Below are 23,250 nucleotides of genomic sequence, written 5' to 3'. Positions count from 1 at the left end.
GTGGAAAAATAGTTCACTAAATTGAGACTTGAACTGAGCAGTGACTACCATCAAATCAATCATACTAGTTCTAGTATGAGTGGATCCAACACTTCCCATAATGCAACACAATCAAGGATAATTATCACATAGCACAAATGACAGATGACTCTCTAAATTTAACTTCTCATCTAGAGCACTGGCATGGATGTCTTCATATTCATCTGATAGGATACAATGTGTTTAAGTTTGTGACGCACTGTCCAGTCACATGAAGTGCACAATGGGTGTTCCACAAGGGTCAGTGTTAGGTCCCCTATTGTTTAGCCCATATATTAATGATCTCCCTTAACAGTGTCATGATGTAGAACTACAAATGTATGCAGATGACACCATTGTGTACACACATGCAAAAACAGCTGAGTTAGTTGCTGCTAAGCAAACAATTGCATTGGAAAGGATCACAAATTGGGTTGATCAATCATGTCTGAGTCTAAATGTAAATAAGACAAAAGGTATGTTTTTCTCTAAAACCATGGTACAACCTCCTAACACTGATATTCTCATCAAGGTGAAAAGATTGATATAGTTACTGATTTTAAATATCTTGATGTGACACTGGATCCAAATTTGAACTTTAAGAAACATGTTGAAAAAACGGTTAAAATTTAGTACAACTTAGCAAATTTTAGACATAATAGAAACTGTCTCTCTTTGGACGCAGCCAAGATATTTATGCATGCTATGATTCTTTCTCATATGTCTTATTGCATCACATGTTGGGGGCAGGCTGGAGGAACAGCCATAAAACCTCTTGAGTCCTTATACAAGCTAACTCTAAAAAATCTGGACAAAAAGCCAATGAATTTCCATCACTGTAGGGTACTTAGGAAATACAATTTACTGAGCTTTGAGAATATTAGATTATTCTCAAATTTGTGTCTAGTTTATAAAATTTTAAATGGTTTGGCCCCTCCTCCACTATATGACTTTGTGTACACTCATTCAGTAAGTTCTATTAGATCCTCCAGAATATCCTCTATACAAGATTGTACCATACCATTTTGTTGCACTGCATTTGGGCAGTCAGCTTTCTGTGTGAAAGCCACAACTCAGTGGAATGCCCTACCGGATAATATGAAGAGCTGCAGTTCTATCAATACATTCAAAACCAAATTAAAAAATGTGCTAAAAACCACTCAGCTCTGTAACCAGTGAATCTAAATTTCATCTATGGTCTTCTCATTAGTGCATGTAGTCTTCCTTTTAATTTGACAAGTTTACATTATTAATTTGTAGTTGACATTGTGGGTGTATGTGATGTGCTATTGTGTGTAGCTTTGTATTTTGTGTTTTGTATAATGTGTTCTGTGTGTTTTTTTGCTTTGTACTGTTTGTTGTTGTGCTGTTGTATGTTTTGATTGTGGGGGACTGCAGATGTAAATTAGCCTTGAGCTAACTCTGGTGCAGTCATTTATGTTAAAAACTGTACACTGTCCTGATAAATAAATAAAATACAATGTTGTGGATGTATGATATAATATTATCAACATGGTGTGAGTGGATACTCCCTTTGCTGTGGCTGCTCAACCGCAAGTCTGTATCATTGCAGCTAATGTTAAGATGACTTGTGGAGGGTAGGTAACGTAGTTCTCTATACTTGTGTTATGAGTGGCTGCTGCTGTTGCTGTGATTGTGGCTGAAGCCATGTGTGGTAAAGCACTGCATCTTTCACTAAGATCTAGGCCTTACTATGGAGAATATGTCATACAAACAGGTGGAGAAAAAAAAAGTTCACTCTGTTTTTTTAAATTATTGCTGTACCCAGTTAATACCTTCACCAGTAATCACTGTATTTAATTTGAACATTTATAGGAGTTTGGGTTTGTAATACGTCTGTCTGTAATTACTGATTTATTTTTTTCCTACATATGCAATTTTGTTTTGAGACAGACCTTTGTTTAGTTAGATCTAGGCTGACCTCTATACCCTGAAAAATCTCATAAGATGCTGCAGAGATGTTTTTGTGATGCAAGGCTCTATGCAGTTATTGTAATGTAACTGACAACCTCTTTCATTTATACTGTCAATAGTAAAAGAGGCAAATGGTAAAGGGTAAATGGACTGTACTTGTATAGCACCTTTCTAGTCTCTATGTAAGCAGAGGACGCCTAAATATAACACAGTGCTGTTGCTATCACCTGGTAGAAGACTTATGAATCACCTAATCAAAACACAAATATGACAGAACATATTATATATTAAAGTTTGGACACACCTTACCATTCCTTGAATGAGAAAGTGTATCCAAATGTTTGACTGGTACTGTATACTTTAGGGCTTTAGATATCTATTTGTTAGGGAGGCCCCATGTTTTTGTTCTCATTTTTCTCATTCTTCTCTCATTATTTTTCTCCATTAAGTGCTTGTGAAATAAAAACCGTAAGACCAAACATTTGCCTCACTCGAACCTAGGGTCAATTTAGAAGTCTGTCTATATTTTTCAGATTTATGTAAAATCAATTAACATCTATATGTACATCTACATATTAACATCTATATAAGTCTTCATTCATATGCTACTAAAATTGACACAGGCATTCTTTGGATGCTAGATATCAAGTGTTTCAAATGATGTTCAGATAGGTGAAACATTTTTCGATCTTTTTTCTATTTCATCTAATTTTTAAACAAATTTCACCAAAATATTTGACAGTACACTCTTGAAAAGCTTTCAGAACTGTATCCCCAACAGTTAAATTGTTGTGAATTTTTTAAGTTTTGTGAGGTCCCTCTCTTTCTTCTGCTTGTGAGGTTGGTTCAGATTCCTGGTTCAGGAGCCAGTGGATGAGGTTGGAGAGGGCGTCAGGAAACTACCTGGATCTGGTTAATTTAGGCCTCAGCCTATTTGGGTGGCCTCCTTATTAACCTCTTTCTCTTTTCTTCCTCCAAGGCCTCCACCAGCTAGATGGGTTAGGGTTTTGTGTTTTGTTTGCACATATCACACACACTTCATTCATCCACACATTGTACTCATTACTGACCTAGCTGACTAACATGATTATTATATTTTTTTTCTTGAGTTCACAACAAATGTCATTTTAGAAATTTGATAATCATGTGATTAGACTTTCAGCTATTTATCTGTGAATGTGTAATTTTTGGTGAATATTTTAACTTCAGCTGCATCAATTCCTATAGAGCACCATTGTATTAAACTTTGAGGTTGTGAAAACAAAAGACAGCACAATCACCAGCAGAACTGATAGTCCAGGGATTAAGGTTCAATGCTTGGGGAGACCCTCTGCTGTACACTGGGCACTTAAAGGCATAAGACGCTATAATAACTCACCATTTTACAAAATCACTATGACATACTGCTCACCAGCAAAATATTTCATTATGGTTAAGTGTTATAGAGTCATTAAGTTATTCACTCTCATTGACTTCAATGTAGTACTTTACTGATTGTATGCAGAAATAAGTTGATGTTTAGTGTCAACTGCTGTCATTGACAGCTGTGTTATCCTGATGGTCTAGTGGTCTAAACACATGCCTGGGACAGTAAGGTCACCTGTTCCAGCCTGGCACCAAGGTGTATGCATACTCCTGTTTCTGTCCATCTATTGTGGACTCTTGTGGTTCAAAAGTTGCCATGCCACATCCTGTGCTACTTTTGCAATTTCCAAACTCAAATTCCCATTCTCCCGTGACAAATATCCAATATGTGTAAAATGCTACAAAAAGTATATATTCAACTCAAGTAAACAGAACTTCATTAAATTCATAATTCATCCCATCAAAAACTCCTAGGCATCTCCCGAGGTATTTTTCATGCTTGTACACACACAATGGTGATCTGATTTGCTCAGTAGTTGAGTGGTAAGATGGTTGTCTTTCGATGAAAAGGTTAAGAGTTCAAATCACACTTTTGCCATCCTGCACATGGTCTGAATCTTTGCATTTTCCAGGATAAGTTTTGACTTTTCTCACATAGTATTTATGTATAAATTACTGGACTTGATCTTGAATGAAATAAAAATTCGATACAAATGTAGTACAAACATGTCTTCACTGAAGGTCAAAAGTTAAATCAAATGTTTCAACAGAGCATCAGCATATAGTGATGACCACAAAATCAAGAGTTTTGCTTCTTGTCAATTAAATATTAAAGAAAAATATTAAAAAATTAAAGAAACAATCTGCTTGGACCCTGATCATTGCCACTTGTGGCTATATTTCTTTATTTTAATTGATTCATACTATATGCTTTTACCGATTATATATCATTAACTAATGTGAATCCATCCATTTCTTGCACATTGTCCTTGATAGTTAACATTGTTGAAACACTATTTCAGCAATGTTTCCTCATTATTCCTCGTCACCATTTCCTCATTATTCAAACATTGCATCAAATACTCAAACACTCCAGATAAATGGGTAAAACTGAACAGCTAACTTACAAGAATGACTTCAACGTGTACTTCTTAAGATATTACATATTTTTTATGTGTATGGCAAAGTAAAAGGAATGTTTACCTTCTCTCTCCATTAAAGAGTAGGGTTTGATCTCTCCGTCCGGCTTTCTTAGGGGAACCTTTCTCAATTGGGCCACTGTGAAGGAGAACACACTCAAAGCCAGACCAAAAAGAGAACATGATCTCTTGTAAGGCTAAAAGTCATCCCTCCCTCCCTCCCCTACAATGCAGCCCTACATACTCATGCATGTCCTTTATAAGTTAAATTTACTCTGCCAGTAATATATGATCTTGTGGTGAAGGCCAGAATACTGGTAATGAAAGCTAAAAGGGAGGATCCACTGTAAAACAGAATTCACAAATTGGTCCTGAGATCTTCAACAGCTTGTAGATTTGCACTAAGCTGGAGCAAGTATCTCCCCAAACCAAAGTGTCTAAAAGTGTCTTTTAATATTCAACCATGGAAAAAGTTGTTCATGTTCACAATTACTTGAGCAATCTAAGATAACCATAATTAAATCTTCAGATTTAGTTCTGAAGTAGATTTTTAGTTTAAAGTCGCCGTGTTTAAGCATTTTTTTTTTTTTTAAAGTTTACTGATATGCCTTTACTTACATGAAACCCTGGTTAAGATTATTGGTAGCCTCAGTGTCCACAATTGCCCTGTCCCTACCATCCATATGTTGAAGATAAACTTGTTAGCTTTTCATGCTCTCCACCACCTCTCATTGCCAGATCTCAAAATGCTTTGGCTCATTTTTTTCTGAATTTTTCTTGTAGAATCACTACAAAACCCATCCATCATAACTAAGGAGCATTGTAGAAGTATAAAAGATGCCCACCAGGTATAAGACATCTTCATTTAGCCTATGGTGACAGAAAAGTGTCAATATAAAGAGTAAATGAGAGTTTTTTGTCATGTCAGATCTAGTTTCTTGAGTCATAAACCATCAAATCCTCCATCAAATAATTAGTAAGTAGTAGTTTAGTAATACTCTATACTATATGTTAGTCCTATGATTGAGTGGCGACCTGTCCAGGGTGTACCCCACCCTCACCCAATGTCAGCTGAGATTGGCTCCAGCTCCCCCGTGACCCTCTAGAGGATAAGCGGTAAAGAAAATGGATGGATGGATGAATGGATGGATAGTTAAGTAATAGTAATAGTTAAGTAAGTACAGTGTGAGTACTAACTAATGAGTAATTAATTACATTTTTCAAGGAACCTGCCCAACACTGGTCCTTTCCACATATAAGATAAAACTAAAAGTACCAGATTACCAGTCTTGCACTGGCTAATGTAGCTAAAACTCAAGCTAGCTGGCTAATGGGCAAACAATCGCTGCAAGAATAAAACTTGTTCTTTCATTCTTTTCCACACAAAGAAGTTTAATGGTGTGGACTGCTGGAGGGGTGTGACTTATACCTGTCGGGCAGGTGCTATACCTCTCTGCTCTTTGCTGGAAGAATGGCATCCCTTTCTTTTTCATTCTGTAAAAATGCAGTGTAGAGGCTGGTATGGATATGAGGCACCAATCTTTTTAACAATGGTCTTATTGTTCACAGTAATACATTAATGTGGTTAATTGAAGGAAGAATGTCACACAAGGCACCTTTAATTGGCTTTATACAACTGACAGACATTGAGAGACATCAGAGGGTCAGGAATCAGGCAGATATTCCTCAGTCAGGTTGTCTGTAGGGGTCTGTGGTGTTCTACAGGTTGTGGCTATCTGTGGATATCATAATATTCTGACTGGGACAAAGTGTCCAATATATGACATGATACAATACATGCCATATATTATACTTTGATAGGTAAATAAATACAATTGATGGCAAAGAGGAACTGAAACTGGCAAAAAACTGTGAGAAAGTAAGGTACAAGAAGTGAGACAAAGAGCATTATAAATATAATATGAACCTAATAAAAGGGACAAAGGAAGGGGGATACGATGCTGGGGACATATGAGAAAAGAAAAGAGATTGAAAAGTCCTTACAAAAAGCTGTACATCCCCTGATCCATCAGAGGGGAGGGAGGCGAGCCTGGGAGAGTTTGGTGAAACAAAAGATTTTGGAACTGGAATAAAAGCAGATCAGCACTCTTGGGTCGAGTGCCTGTTTTTCAAACTTACATCTCGCTAATGATGGTGTGTTTTTTCTTCCACATATACATATTCAACAAAGATGAAGATGAGTTTGTTGTGATGCCAAAAGCAAAAGTTCACTTTAAAGCTGTGGCATGCAAAATATTACGTAACTGAACTTGATAACATATTCACAAAAGTATGTGGTTGTTCTGTTCTGCAGCATTCTTTTCCGAAACTAAGATAAGTAAAGACAAAGCAATGGGATCAGAGTGAAAATGTTACCTGATCTGTTGAGGAAGAAGCCCTCAAACACCACAAAGTTATTGACCTGGAAGAATAAAAAGATAACTACAATTACTGATACTTACTGTATGATAAAACTTGACAGATGTGACAAAATGTAAAGCTTGAATAAAGATATTCATAGACATAAAAACCTACTAGATTATTAGATTAGATAATCAGTTTGTGTCTGTGTTCATTCCTATCTCCCCCTGGCTTTTTAGTGAAGTGAGGGTGTTTTGCAGAGTTTACAGTTCACTGGGCTTTTTATACAGGTGTGGGTAGTAGTGAGCTTCCTTGTGCAAGGAACCACAACAGAAAAATTACACTCTATCATGCAGAGACACTGGGTACATGCCAGTTCCCTTACTTGAGTGTTCCTCATTCTCATGTGACCCACAAGTCAATCTGGTCCACCCGAGGATGGAAGTCCATTGTTGACCTTTGGTAACAGTATATTTAACCTAAATTGTTTAAGCTCAAAAGGTTCACTTACTAGCTGTCAAAGCTTTCAAGCACTTGTTAGCACTCTGGTCAGATGGATACAAGGAGTGCATGATGAAAATTCCTCTCATGATGAAAAAAACCTTCCTCTTGCTCTACCCTCAGCTCAACTCTGCATTTAGGATATCCTACCCCTGAAACCTCCATTGTTTACTACATGCTGGCTAGCTAGTCATCTTCTTCTTCTGCCTGCTATGTTTTTTGGCATGTTAGTGACGCCATCCTTCGATCAATGGATTACAGTTGCAAAGTGGGAGGAGCTATTTCAGGCACTCCTGGTTCTAGAAGTAAAAATCCCATTCATTTTCCCCCCATCAACAACATTATGTGACTCACAGTTGGAGCACTTCTACTGCTTGATCAACATTAAACTCTTCCAGTTAAACTATCAGTGGAAAAGATCAACAGTGTTAAAAAATATCTGGACCTTTGATGAAAAGTCCAAGGTACAAGACTATGTACATAAAAACTTTGGGGTAGAAGCTAAATATGACTAACTAAAAAGTAGGCAACCTGTCTGTCTGTTTGTCTGTATGTGTTTCCTTTGCATATCTTAAGAACCATTCTTCTGATCAACTTCACACTCGGCAGCTGTACTGCTGGGGACCCAAGGACGTGCAGTGTCAAATTTGTTGCAATGTGGACATGCAACGTTTAATATTAATAAACTTTTAATAGAGAAGAGAACAGTGAGCATATCAACTCCATGTCTGAGTGAAATGGGGGCTATTTGATTTAAAGACCCTCACATCATAGCGGGGTGGGGCTTCTGGGCTCTGACTGGCTGAATGGGACAAAGGCACGCACCTTGCTCAGTTACACTGCCCGAGAGAGACGATCGAGGGTGTACAGCGAAAGAAAAACAGAGTCGGGAGTAGTAAAACTAGCCAACAGGAGTGCAGACACATTTGATAAGCAGCAGAATCAACCAATGGAAGACTGTATACTGCCTCTAGGGTTCAACTTCAGTTTAGTCTCACTAGTGAAGTTTCTGTCTGGATTTAAACCATTTAATTTATTAATTTATATGTCTGTCAATAGATAGATATATATGCTGTTCTCAAGAAATAATAAGCAACTTCACAACTTAATAGCATGAAACTTTGGGGAGGAATATGTATCGCATCGCCACATGTTCCTTGTAAAGCACAAGATACAAACAAAATGAGGAGCCCCTCATAAAACATTGGTACTTAGCACCACTACAGTAGTGGTAAAAAACTCCAATCAACTGCTATTTTCAAGGTCAAGAATGAACTTTGATCCTCATCCACAGGATCGCTAATACCGTCGTGTCTTATGGTCTTATGTTTGTGTTGATGCTCTATTTAACAACTATTCGTGATGCAAAGGGATGACACCATAGCCCACAAAAAACCCACATTTTCACCACTAGGTTGTGATGTAATTTTTCTGTTTTAGTGGTACTGCTTTGTATTCACAATAACGCAACAAGTGCTGGCAGCCAGTGTTGACCATGTAAGGAGAAGGGTGAGACTTTGCCACCTCATGAAAAAACATGTCTATTGTAGCTTTAACCGCCTACAGCAACCTAGACGAGCAAGTATGAGGAGTTCAGCTTATCTAGAAATGATGTGACCTGTCAACACCTCTATCTTCCCGCCACTTGTTTTACTGGCTTTCTACTTCATGGCCTTCTACTTGAATCGTTAGTCCTGTTATCCTGTCATAGAATGATTAAAGATTAGTAGTGGTAATCATAGGTATAATGCCATAGATAGTATCCCTTCCTAGGTGATTCAGAGATTCTGATAGACAAGTTAGAATTGTTTGCTAAAGCAAACCATTGCCAGTTATATCACAATTCCATCAAGTTCATGTGTTTCTTAGATGCCTCTAAGGCTTTTGATCAAACCAATTATGAAAACGTTTTCATAAAATAAGTTTTAAAGGAGTATCTAAGGATCCTTGTGTACTTGTATGCCTATCACAGCATTCAGGTTAGAGAGGGTAGTTCAGTAATTTAATCTTTTCATGTCAGTATTGGTTTAAGCAGGGTGGTATGCTACTTTCATCCTTGTTTAAAAATTGTAAATAAGAGTCAATCATTGTATTTATTTAGATGATTTGGATATATTTCCTCTGTGCAATGCTGTTCATAAGCAGTAGTTCAGAATGACTTTGACATCAGATTTAATGCCAAGAGAAAATTCTCAACTACATGTGTATAATATGGAAGTAATATTGTGGACACATGAGCTCAACTGAAGGTCTTACTACTCAGAATTCAAAGAGAAGGAATGGAGAAATTCTCCAACCCTGCACTAAAAGTGATTCTTCATGCATAATACCGAATAATGAAACCAAAGCCTTAAAAAACTTCAAAAATTGACAGTGGAAGGAGGCAGTGTCTAAATATAACCATAAAAAGTGGAGCAATCATACTGAAAATCAAATGAAAGAAAATATTTTCACACTGTCCGATTAAAGTAGATGTCATTTTCTTTGGGTACCCTGTGGAAAGCTAATAATTTAGAGATATCATTTGTTGAACTGGAAGTCTGACCGGTTTGTTTTAGTACAGCGTGCAGTAGATAGGAGAGAACTAACACTTCATAATACACTGATACTGTGATAGTAAAGTGCATACTGTACCTGAGGAACACTTTGTGTCAGGCAGTATTGCTTTGCCAGGAAAGACAGGAATTTGGGCGAGGGCCTGTCATAAGCCATCAGCACCGGCTTTAAATTCTTGTGCTACAGAAGAGAAAGAGAAAACAAGTAGTCACTGATAACCATAGCAATGAACTGCCACCATCAGCACTGATTGGCAGTTTGCTGGTATTACATCATTCCAGTTTTTGATAGTTATTTTGGGTGCTCAGGCTTTCACAAGTATAAGTTCTGACAATTTCAGCTTTTGGTGCACTTTCAAGACTTTGATGGACATGAAACTATCCCTGTTAAATCATCAGAACAAAAAATGAACACCAGTGTTACATATATCGAGTTATTTGATAAAAAAGACAAGAGCATGGACATGAACTGAGGAGAAAGGTCAACTAAGAAGTTTCAAGGCCTCAGCATGCTCCAGATGAAGTAGTTCATACAACATGTCCAATCACCTTTAAAAGAAAAGATGTTTCTACCTTTTCTGAATGGCCACATTTGAAGGCAGGACAGACCCCAGATGCATCCCAATGCCGAATCTGTGTCTGAAAATACTTTCTCATTCACTGTTCACTACTCTCTATATAAGCAGTTTACTCAATATTGAGCAGTAAATTGAGATTTTGGATGCTTATCATTTTGCATCTTCACTAACAGGAGTAGAGTCACACAATGTCATTTTCATATACAGGTGACAAATTTAAGGAAAAACTGGTACAGGCCTGAATGCTTGACCTCCACAGTGAGGGGATCTGGTGGCTCTGTTCTGCTTTGGGGGACATTTTGCTGGCGTGGTTTGGGTCCACTTGTCCCCTTAAGGGTAAGGGTCACTGCAAATCAATACAAATTTGTTCTGTTCCATCATTAAAACACCAAATGAGGGAATATCTTTTTGAAGAACTGTCTTCATCCCTCCAGAAGAGTTCCAGAGACTAGTAGAATCAATGCCAAGGCTGAGGAACACCATTCTTCAAAAAGATATTCCCTCATTTGGTGTTTTGATGATGGTGGTGGAGAGTGCTGTCTAACACATCAGTCCAAAAACTCCCATAGGTGTTCAATTGGGTGGAGATCTGGTGACAGCGAAGGCAATAGCATATAATTCACATCATCTTCATACTCATCAAACCATTCAGTGACCTCTCGTACCCTATGAATCAGGGCATTGTCATTCTGGAGACCACTCTTATCAGGATAGAAATGTTTCATCAAAGGATAAAGGTGATGACTCAGAACAACTTTGTATTGATTTGCAGGGACCCTTCCCTCTAAGGGGACAAGTGGACCCAAACCATGCCAGCAAAATGCTCCCCAAAGCATAAAAGATCCACCAGATCCCCTCACTGTAGGGGTCAAGCTTTCAGACCTGTACCAGTTTTTCCTTTATTTTGTCACCCGTCTCTATTTCATATGCACACATTACAATGTGGAATTGTTAGCAGAAAGTAGCATGTGCCATGGACACTACTGCTTTTGTTCCATTGACAAATTCATGAGGACACTATTTGGTGGATAAACTACCCTCTGTCTCTTTTGAGTATCTGTAGTCACAACGCAATGCATTATACAAGTGCACAGTTTCAGGCAGTCTCTCCAAGAAGGCATTCATTAAACTTCTTTTGTATACACAAAAGTGACAGAAGCACTAATATGAAAAATGAAAAAGAGAGCTTGACCGAGAAGTTCCCACCAACTTTCACACCTCCACCTGGACAATCACTGCATGAAATGGACCGCCACTACACACCCAAACCCCGATGTAAACAACTTTCCATCAGTCCTGCTGTCTTCAGGCAGTGATCAGCCAGATGTGTTGAGGTGTGAAAGTTGGCAGGTTTTTTCTTCTTCACACAACTACTTCTGTCAGTTTTTATATGTACAAACGAGTGCAACACTATGAATATCTTCAGGTAGAAACTGTGTAAAATTTATGGTGTTATCCCCATTTGAGCAATTCAGTATCTCATTCCTCTCTATGATGGCAGGCTTTTCAACCTGCCTTCAAGTATAGCCATTCAGAACATGTACTAACACTTTGGTGTTTTGAGGTGGTCGAACAACACTTTGCAGTGGTAAAGTATACTGAGCCCTTTAGGGAAATTATTATTTAGAGCCAACTGCTATGCCAAATTGATGAAGTTTCTATATAATTAAAATCTGAATTTGTCAGAAAATAAGTAGAAATAATTAAAAATAGCTTCCTACAGATGTATCAGAATTAGTGTATATAGTATGTTGGCTGATAAGCAGTACGGAAATGCCAAAGTTACGTTTTGCAGTAATTTTGAAACATTACATATTCTGTCCACCCAGGGGCACTGAGTTTATTTTTCAACAGTAAAGTGTCCCACTCAGTACTGTACATATCTGGGTCATAATTCTTTAAAAAGTAGATATAAAAGATTTAAGTTTATGGTATGTATTGTATTATGTATGGTATGTTCAAAAAAAGTGAGAATACTGGCTCATATGTTGTAATCACATTTTTTAAACTCAAATATTGATATAAGTATTGGCCTCAAAAAATCCAGTATTAGTCAGGCCATAAATAAAGATATCGTTAAAAGAAAACTTTCATGTGGGAATGTACAGTAGGGAAATACCAGATTCACTCTGCAACTCACTGAGGCAAAACGTCTGTGAAGTCACAGCAATATGCTTCATAACTTTGTTTCATCATAAGATTTGTCTCTGAAAGCATTCAAGCCCACAAACTTCTCACACACAGACTGGAAAGGTGACTGATTACACCCTCCACAACACTGAGTCTGGTTTCTAGTAATTTGGTCCAGAGAGAGGAATGCTTCACCTGCAACATGAAATCAAACAGCTCCAGCCCGTAGCCATGTCGCTGCAAGTTCTCTGCTATGTAAAAATCCAAAACACACAGCGGCTCTGCCTCTATGTGCACACCTTGTCTGTCCTGCAGAAAAAACCCAAAAAGCATGCCTCAACAGCTGATAAAGGAAGTTCAAATACACAGATAGTGAGGTGTCTGGAATAGCCGCTGAGCTCAGAAAACAGACATTAGAAAAAGAAATTAAGAGAATTAAAGAAAATAGGTAACTCACAAGCAGAAATAACTTCTTGTAACCGACCTTGAGAAATCCCACAACTACACCACGTCCTCTGTATGTAGGAGAAAGGAGAGACAGCAGTTTAGTTGGGCAGGGGGTGGGGGGGTGGGGGGTTTGAAATGCAATGAGTAAGACTGTGCTCTGAGTAACTTTTCACATCAAAAGTATTAATCTACTTTTCCATTTGGCTGATTTGAGGTGAGCTGCTGCCATGACCATAAAAGACAGTGTCTCATATGTCTCAACACCACAGTGCATGCAATGTGACCACAGTATGACTCAGTGATGAGGTGAGCAGGTCCAGCTGAAGAGTACCAGCTCTGTCAGTTCAGAGACAAACAGTGGAAAATGTATGTGTGTATAGTGAGTGAAAGCTGAAGACAGGATATGAGATGTACCCATTTCTCTCTCCGTCCTTCAGCAGGTAGACCTCATGCCTCTGGGACTGCAGCTTGGAAGCACTTGTTATGGATGCTGTCAGCTGCTGGGCCTGTGGAGAGCCAGTATGCACACTGTCACACATGTATAGAAACAGTCCTATGACGTGGTTTGAAATGTTTTCATACTGATGCTAATATAATATCAACACAAAATAATATTTTTTTTTCAATAACTTGCATTCATCCTTGATCTTAGAACAGTAGTTTAAAAAAACAATCCCAATTCAAAGTCCACTTACACGTTTTTTTCTCTAAGTCTTTAAACACATAATATAGTCTTCATGAGTGGATGGGGGTTGCTCAGTTGTTGTAGGTACTGTATCTGCAGAGTTTGTTTTCACATTCATCCACTAAAGGAGGAAAGTTTCTCCCAAGTTCACCTTAAATCTCAGTTAAACATGTTTACATATGAACAGGATTTGTGACATCACACCTAGTTTAAAGCCAATCATGGTCCAGTATGCAGCTTATACAAGTGTGATGTGGAAACCTGAAGCCTCCAGTGCACGTACATTGAGAATAGACTTTACAGTGAAGTTGGAGACAGCTTGTGTCCAGTAGTTAAACTTTTGAAATGAACAATATTTGCATATTCCTAGATTCCGGATTTTTCAATGAGGAAGATGGTATAGGGTCATAGATGTAATTTGTATTTGAAAGATGTAGATGTGGATGTATTTGAAAATATCTACAGAAAGAAATAAGTTTGTGGAAACACAATATCAGGCACAAATAGTTATAAAAAAGCAGAGTATTTTTAAGTCTTAAAACACATCTTTAAGATGTTTTTGTTCAAATATGGGACATGTTTTCCTTTAAAAATGCTTTTTCATTTAATAAAAGCCAAACTTGTCAAATGTTAAATGTTGTCTGAACACAAGCAGGCTAGAGTTGGGCATCGTCCATTGCCGACGACTGACAGTCATTGACCACTGAGGCCTCGACCAACGCAACATCATGATTCACGATGTTTGTTTGTTTGCAAATAGTTTTAATTCTCTTTTATTTTATCCGAGAATATATAGGCCTAACGCTGAAGGAAATTCTTTGTATTCATGTGTTGTTTACGAATGTAGGCTAGCGTAATATTTATTTATTTAATTTTAAAATAGCATTATGCACGTGAGTCTATTGACGCAACTTGTTTTCTTTGGAATATAATGTATCAGCAAAAGTACCCTACTTTTCAGTAAAAGACATTATGAATCTACATGCCATGATGATGCCATTCTTTATACAGCCTGCAAATCAATTGTTTTTAACCTCAATAAATACAGATAATATGTAGGACACATGGACCAGCACCAATAATGGAAACCCTGAGACTACCACACACACCAATTTGGGATGGCCAGGCTGGACAAAATCTGCATGCCACACTGTAAACTACATCGAGCTTCTTCAAGATTGACAATAGCCACAGACATTGGAATTACAAAAAGCCAAAAAAGCCAAATGAGCGAAGTGGCACCTGTGAGAGAGATTTAAACAGTGGTTATAAATTTATGTATTTCTTGTTCATATTATACATGTTACAAATGTTCTTATACTAAGTGCTCAGTGTAAGTTTGTTATTCCACACCTGTTCCAAACACCTTCACGTTGTGTCTATTTTAAACTTAGCTCCTTGCTGTGTAAAATGAGATAGTTGACTGTATGCAAGTTATTTAGCTTTGTTTAACAGTTTATGTTGTTGTACTTTTGTCTTAGCCAGTGGTGGGACAAATTATAGTTATGTAGATTTCTATGTCTCTTTAATTTGTTGATTTGAGAGGAGAGGATAGTGTTGTTTGCTCTTCAATTCACTGTGATAACAATGTCACTTTGTTATCCAATGCCGCTTTGGTCAACACCTGTGCGTTATCATTCTGGCATATATGGTTGAGGAGAAATACTCGTCCTAGGCTCCCAGTTGAACTCTTGACCCTTGTTTCTATCTGAGGGTTGTCAACTGACTGTTAGGATTAGCTATAGGTATTTTGATCCTGTACAAGAGCATTTAAGAACTGGCTGAGTGCCAACTCACCAGCAAGAAAAAAGGAAATTGCTAGGTGATATACGCTCTCTCTCTCAGAAATGTGATGCATTTTACTTCTGATTGTATTATTTGATTACCTTATTTCGTAACCTAACAATGCTCTCTTTATTGAGTGATCGAGCCATTCTCCACAACACATCTTTTTTAGCAACCAGGTTTGTGGCCGCCATAATGCATGGTAATTTGCCACCGTCACTGATCAATATCTGCTCACATCCACTGGGCTGACTGCCGATTTTCTTTTTTTTTTTTTTTAAATTCACTGGTATAATAAGAGCTGGGCAATATGACCAAAATATCATATCCTGATATAGGTCATTTCATATCCTGATAACTGTACCTATCCTGATATAGCACATTTTAATTCAATGAATAAATAGTTGGTACATAAATATTGCCGTAAAGAGTGTGATTTGCGTCACAACAATATAAACAATAGAACCATAATATGAAAAGATAGACATTTTTTTCTCGTCACACAATACATATCGTCATATCGCACAGCCCTAGGTATAATCTTCAGTTACATCACTTTGACTAGTATATGAAATATTTTTTATAATCAGATGATCTGCTTAATGAGGTAGCTTAAGCATAGACTCTATGGAGGAAAAGTAAGGAAAGTTCAGGTGAGTAGGGGAGGATGGGCTGTGAATGGGCTCAAATGTGCCTTTGAAACTCTTGCAAGATTTGTATGTGTTGTGTGTCTTCACTGTGTGCATAACCCTTACGTTCATCCCTGCGGCTGATGCAACATAGCATTTACGTTTCTGAAATTGGCAATCTCACAAGGAACAGGACAATCTCACAAGGAACATAGAAAAGTTAAATAAACATTATCCTCTAGTGGCCAACTGCCAACCTATTAAGGTTACCCTGTCTGAGACACTGCAATAGGAGAGGTGGATGCTCATTGAACGTGATTAATTCATGTGAAAAATGTAGTTTGACAAAGTAGTTTGACAATGATTTTGATGACTAAGTAATCATTTAAGGTATTAATCAATACAATGTAAATATTTGCTGTTTCCAGCTTCTCAAATGTAAAGATTTGCTGTTTCCCTATAGTTTATATCAGTATGATTTGAATATACTGAAGTCACCTGAAGCTATGGTAAAATTAAATGAACATTTCTCACTGTGAAAATTAATCCATTAATCATAAAAAATCAACAGGATAATCGATAATGAAAATGTTGAGTAAGTTGCAGCTCTAATTTGAACTTTTACATTTGTCTTATGAAATCATCACTGTCTCAGTGGTCGTCAGTTGATCTACATTATCACCATTATCAATGTGTAATTCAAATTGAAGTCTGTTGATAGTGCTTGGTGTTTTATATTTGACCAGACTTTTAATGAATTGTAGAATTTGTTACCACAATCCCAGTACAATTTTGCTAAAGAACAGCAGTGTCAGGAGACACAATGTGATGCCTGAGAATTTTTGACTGCATGTTATAACAGCAGATACCCATGCAGAGCAATCCCCAGTTCCAATGGCATCACCAGCATGGCTGACTGAGTGTACTGTACAGACAGGTTACAAATTGAAGGAAAAACCAACATAAAGTGCCTTCTTAAGGTGTTGGGCCATCAGATGCCACCAGAACAGCTTTGGGGCACCTTGGCATTGATTCTACTAGTCTCTGGAACTCTACTGGAGGGATGAACACCATTCTTCCAAAAGATATTTCCTCATTTGGTGTTATGATGATGGTGGTGGAGAGCACTGTCTAACACGTCGGTCCAAAATCTCTCATAGGTGTTCAATTGGGTTGAGATCTGGTGACTGCCAACGCCATAGCATATGATTGACATCATTTTCATACTCATCAAACCATTCAGTGACCCCTTGTGCCCTATGGATGGGGACACTGTCATCCATGAAGAGACCGCTCCCATCAGGATAGAAATGTTTCATCATAGAATAAAAGTGATAACTCAGAACAATGTTGTATTGATTTGCAGTGACCCTTCCCTTTAAGAGAACAAGTGGACCCAAACCATGCCAGCAAAATGCCGCCCACAACATAACAGAGCCACCAGATCCCCCCACTGAAGGGGTCGAGCATTCAGACCTGTACCTTTTTTCCTTTAATTTGTCACCCATCTGTATGTCCACAATAGTCCCCACATAACTTAAACATAAATGTACATGTTCACACAAAGTTTGAAAAAAAAAAAAAAAAAAAAAAAAAATCAAACATACTCCAACACCTGCAGAAACTCACCTTTGCGGAGGCTCTCCCAAGTTCATCGATAACTGTGGCTATGTGGGCTTGAAGATCTGGCCTATGAAGACAAACACAGTACACATGTAGGATGGCCCATGGGCATGAAGGTGATTATCTGTGTAAGTTAATAGTTAATTAGTGTGTTAGTATGACACAGACCATATTTTTATTCAATTATGTCATGGTACTTTTAAACAATCAAGTAGGGCTGCAAATAACAAGTATTTTCATTATTGATTAATCTGTTGATTATTCTCTCAATTGATCAATTGTTTGGTCTATAAAATGTCAGAAAATGGTGAAAAATGTTGCTCACTGTTTCCCAAAGCCCAATATGACATCTTGAAATGTCAAGTTTTGTCAACAACCCAAAAATATTCAGTTTACTGTCATAAAGGACTAAAGAAAACCAGAAAATATTCACATTTGAGAGGCTAGAACCAGAGATTTTGACATTTGCTTTCTTAAAAAATGACCCAAAATGATTAATTGATTATCGAAATAGCTGGCGATTAATTTAAAACGAATCAATGAATCGTTGAAGCTCTACAACACAGACAATAGCGAAAGACAAAGACACAAAACAAATGTTTCATCAAAACATTTGGACAACATTCTAACGTTTTGTATGCAAATATGGCATAGATTGTCATTTTCCAGTTTTGTGCAGCATTTTCTTTATAGAGGAGAGAAGGTAACGTTATTGTATGTTTGTAGTTCCACTGTAACGTGCTAGTTTACAACAAAGAGAAAAGCAAAATCAGAGTAGTTGCGTTCTAACTTACCTTCCTGCAGATTTACGACCAGCAACAAGGGCCTGGTCCAAGACGGAGACCCTCTCTGGGAATAACTGGTTAATATCAAATGGAAACTCCATAATATCTCTTAGCCACAGTAGCTGCGTAGCTATAATACCTAGCAATGCAAATACAGCCAATCCCAATTGCAGAGCTCCAGCAGGTGCCTTGCTTGCTAATGTGGCTACTGGCTATTTCAAGCTGATTCGTTCGGACAAAAATAACCGTTAGCTGCTAGGAACCGGAAGAAGACAACACTTTGACATTGCACTGGCAAAATTTGAGTGACATTAAATAATACTCTGTGTGAGCTGCAAGAACAGGCATCTGCTATTTACAACGTCATTGTCGCTCCATTGTGTCTCTTTGTGAGTCACTCCCTAGCAACATCAACCGCCACGCTTATACAGACACTGACGGTAACAAGCGAGAGGGATTTGTCTGCGGACTGCAAGCGGGCGTGACTTGTAGTGGGCGTAAGTTGTAGCAGGGGGCGTGACTTGTAGTTGTCCAAATCACACAGAAGCACACGAGATGTCAAAGCGAGATATCGTTGGCTAGATGGCAGAAGTAAAAAACCTTTCTCTTTCCATGATACATCCATAGTAGAAACAACGGTAAGAATATTTACCAGAGATATCGACATCCTAGACGGATGTTTATAATGATACAGACGCGGGGGACAGTGAGAGCAGCAGGGGAGGACTTCAGCTGGACCTGAGGGCAGCTCACTTACTGCTCTGCGCCGTCCACTCGGACCTGGTGATGTGTTTACTGTCACTCCTGGAGGAGCTGTCCGGCATGTGGTTGGTGCTGTTCACTGCAATTTTTCAAGTCTGTTTTAAAGAATTGTCAGGTGCCCAAATTAGCATTGAAACAAGTTTTCTTGCTACAGTTATTCCTCCTGTTCATACTGGCCATTAGAAGATCCCGTCATAATGCACTTACAGTGTAAATCTGTAAAATCTGAACCTACGTTTTACACATGAACTCATGTGAACATGAACTGTTCTTTCGTCATCAGGCATGGTGAACTGGAATGCATTTTCAGAGGAATATAGAAGGACCTACAGAACTCCGTATCTAATCTCCTGTTGCATTCAGTGCAGTTCTCTTTACAAGGGCTGTGCAGGCTACAGGGGATGTGGACAGAGAGAAAAGGATTCTACTCTGTAAATGATCTTGCAGGAAACGGCAGCACTGACTGTTTTTACGCAGCTTGAGGCACTTTCTGAGTAACCTCTTCAACTTTACCATCAGTGGGTTCATCATTACTATATGACTATATGATTTACAGGAAAATGTGTATAAAATGATGCACAAGAAATCTGATTTTCTATTTGCTATAATTCTGCAGCCATAAAACAATTCCATCTTGGCTTTGAATATTTCATTATACTTTAAACATTAACATGTTCAGCAAATTTCACAAATTGAAATCTAATATTGTAGGAGCATCAGTTGGTAGATTTTTCCTTAAAGAAGTATCTAAGCTGAGTAACTTGGAAATTGTTTGTGCCTGATATAGCCTAAATGATATTATCAATGTGATGCGGCTTCAATGAAGTGCTGCAACCAGCAAGACACAGAATGTGACCTTTTTATACAACACAATATGTGGCATTTTTATACAGTGTGGAAAAGTTTTGTTTGTTGTTATAGCCCGCAGGTAGGTACACACTGCAAAAGCCAGTAACCTCAATGTGTGATTGTGCTAGTTGTTAAAGAATTTCTTCTCAATGACCTTTAAATAATGGAGACTGGATCCAAAGTATCAAAGTTTAAGTCGAATTTATTTTCTTGTACAAGAAGGAGCGTTTCACAGTGCAACACACAAACAGGGTTACAGAGAAAAAGGCTCATCACAGGACATTCACAATTGGTTTATATACCTTACAGATGGGCGTCTCATACTTCTTCTGATGTTTACAGATATGCTCCATAAATAACATCATGACACTTTCTCAGTTCTCTAATTGGTTGGCCAGCTGTAGGTCCCTAAATCGAGAATTCACCCTTCTGACTTGTCTCTGACCTTTATTTCCTCCTGACTTCCTCTAATGCATGTACTGGCCTCCCGTCATTAATCTTAGCTGCTATGTTTGCTGTTTCTGCAACTCTTGCAGAGCAAAACAGGAACATTCATCATGAAATGAAAAAACAAGAGCAAGCACATGGTAAGGTTTTAAGACATCTAATCGCAGTATAATTCTAATTTTTATAATATTTCCCCCCTGTTTGTACTTTCAAAAGATACAAAAATGTAATCATGAATATAAAAATTTGTTAGTGGTAGTTAGCTGATTCAAATGATCAAAAATATAATTGGTTAGTAAATGGTGTGGAGCAAAAATCCGTCTGGCAGTTCTTTATCATTCTTGTCAATTCATTCTGTTTCTTTCTGGACAGGAAAAATTCTGCACACGGCCCCGCTGCCCCGGCGGCCATTGAACAATGTTAATAATTGTTATAATCACATTTGTATGCTTAATCACACATTACAATGTAAAAGTCATCAATTCTGATAACAGCAACTGTATAAGTACATTTATGAATCTAAAAATAAAAAGAAACTTGTTCCCAGACAGGCTGATCATCTCATCGGACCTGATCATGAGAACCTCTCCCTGCCTTAAGGCATTTTCCCTAATTCGTAAAAGGAATAAAAATCTTATAAATGTATATACAATGTACTGTCAGTCTTTTTCTCTTAAGCATACATTACATCAGAACACTATAACTTCCTCTCAGATTTTCTATAGGTTCATCATTGTGCTGTGGAATAAAGAGTAAGCAGGTGTCTCATCTCCAGCAAGTATCCTGCCTCCAAGGTGTCCGTAGATGGACTCTTCTATCACCTTGAGCTGGATATACTCTCCATAGGCTTCCCTTTCTCTGCGTCCAACCTCGACATGTCCCCCGACTACAACATGTCTCTCGTAATTGTTCTCTGTGGGGACAGACTGATAACATCAACTGTTGTCTCGTTAGTGTAGTAGTAATCAATCTTTGCATCAGTTCCCTCATACATGGAATGCAACAGCAACCACAAGTGACTAGAATAGCAAACATGATTCCTACAGACAAAATCATAGTCTTAAGGGTGTCTCCCCATTTCCCAAACATGTCTTCCAACCACTTTGTGAGTGAATCTGTGATACCCGAGTTCTCCGCTAGCTCTTCTGATAGTGACGTCAGGCCTTCCGATGCCTTCGTGATGCTTCCCATCAGGGGCAGTGTTATTAGATATAAAGGTGCAACAGAGATTTCCAAAAATTTTACATACGCCCCCTTCTTTAGCCAATAGCATGTCTAAAGCCATTCTATTCTGCCAGGCCATCAGACTAGTTTTAACCAATTGCTCGTGAATGTCTCTAAATCCATCACGAGTGTAATTAATGAAGTGCTGTTGGTTGTAATAGATGTAATTTATCCAATCCACATTTTTATTTATTGTCACCCACCATGTAAAGAGTGATTCAAATCCTGCTGCCACCTGGTTTCTAGTTTTAAACTCACCTGGAACACCTCGGGGAACACCAATTAAGTCTATATAGACTAGGATCAAATGAAGTGGGTATTACCTTATTGCGCTTGATTCTGTGCATTTCTTCTGATGTCAGTTTGGGAAATTGTGGATTCATAAGAAGCAAATAGGTAGGCATCATTAGCTGAATTAGAGCACAGGTACCATACCAGAGTTTAGGCAACTTAGGTCTTAACTTATCTCCTCCACAGTACCACCATATATCTGATCATGCATATTCATGATAAGTTACCAGCTCATCAGTTATCCCATAGGGATTTTTACTCACTGCAATTGTAGTGCCACAACCTGTCAGGTCTCCCATGTCTTGTCCTCCGTTTAATCCGCATATCCTGAACAGGCAGGTGTAATTCCCCTTGTATGGCATCAACCAAGGTGGAATAACCGTAGTGGCAACAGCTGGAAAAAGATACTTAAGAGTGGTACAGTTATCTCTAGGAGAATTAGTTTTATACAAATTGAGCATTAGGCATTTTGCCTGGTCTTAGTCTCAATCTACCTTCCACACACTAGACATGATGCACAAACATTTTTTTTGAGTAATTTTGGAATCCATATGTTGTATAAAAAATGTCATGGTCTATGTGTGTGATATGCTGAGCTGTGTATATGTCTTGGTATTCTTGTCTAACAGCAGCTGATTTCGCTTCCTCATCCGCCTTCCGATTTCCCTGTGAGATTAAGTCATCTCCTGAAGTGTGTGCAGCACACTTACATACTGCTATCTGGCAGTGGCAGTTGTACAGCTCCTAATAAGGCTAAAATCAGATTCGTATGCAGAATTGACTTTCCAGTGGAAATTATCATTCCTCTATTTTTCCACTGTTGTGTGAAAACATGTAAGGTATTAAAAGCATATGCACTATCAGTATAGATAGTTATTCTCTTCCCTGCTTCTAACTTGCATGCTTCAGTTAGTGCAATCAGCTCTGCCGCTTGAGCTGAGAAGTGGGGTGCGAGTGCTTTAGATTGTAATACTTTGTCTATAGTTACCACTGCATAACCACTACTGTTTGTTCCATCAGGATTCTTTTTACATGATCCATCTACAAACATCACTATGTCTGGGTCTGGTAACATCAGTCAGGTCCTCTCTAGGCAGTACCTTTTTCAGCCACACAATCATGTTTAATGCCTCCTGTTTCA

At 38.1% G+C, this 23,250-nt stretch overlaps 1 protein-coding gene across 16 annotated transcripts in view; it reads right to left on the bottom strand.

Moving 5' to 3' along the window:
* The window catches only part of atat1 (alpha tubulin acetyltransferase 1), a 37,709-nt gene extending 18,723 nt beyond the window's left edge, over nt 1-18,986 (bottom strand). For 3 of the 16 annotated variants that reach the window (XM_042434689.1, XM_042434691.1, XM_042434692.1), the window contains exons 1-9: nt 18,546-18,985; nt 17,758-17,818; nt 13,444-13,535; nt 13,040-13,097; nt 12,778-12,891; nt 9,954-10,055; nt 6,834-6,879; nt 6,462-6,507; nt 4,522-4,596 (exon numbers count right to left, since the gene is read on the bottom strand). In XM_042434689.1, coding sequence (XP_042290623.1) covers nt 4,522-4,596; nt 6,462-6,507; nt 6,834-6,879; nt 9,954-10,055; nt 12,778-12,891; nt 13,040-13,097; nt 13,444-13,535; nt 17,758-17,818; nt 18,546-18,637 — 686 coding nt within the window. In that variant the 5' untranslated portion in view covers nt 18,638-18,985. The other 13 variants (XM_042434685.1, XM_042434688.1, XR_006100079.1 and 10 more) reach the window with 12 other exon arrangements.
* Between the last annotated feature and the right edge of the window lie 4,264 nt (nt 18,987-23,250).

Source organism: Thunnus maccoyii, chromosome 15 (genome assembly GCF_910596095.1).
Source record: "Thunnus maccoyii chromosome 15, fThuMac1.1, whole genome shotgun sequence".
NCBI lineage: Eukaryota > Metazoa > Chordata > Actinopteri > Scombriformes > Scombridae > Thunnus > Thunnus maccoyii.
The sequence above is the reverse complement of the archived record's forward strand: the minus strand, read 5'-3'. Positions and strand labels throughout refer to the sequence as shown.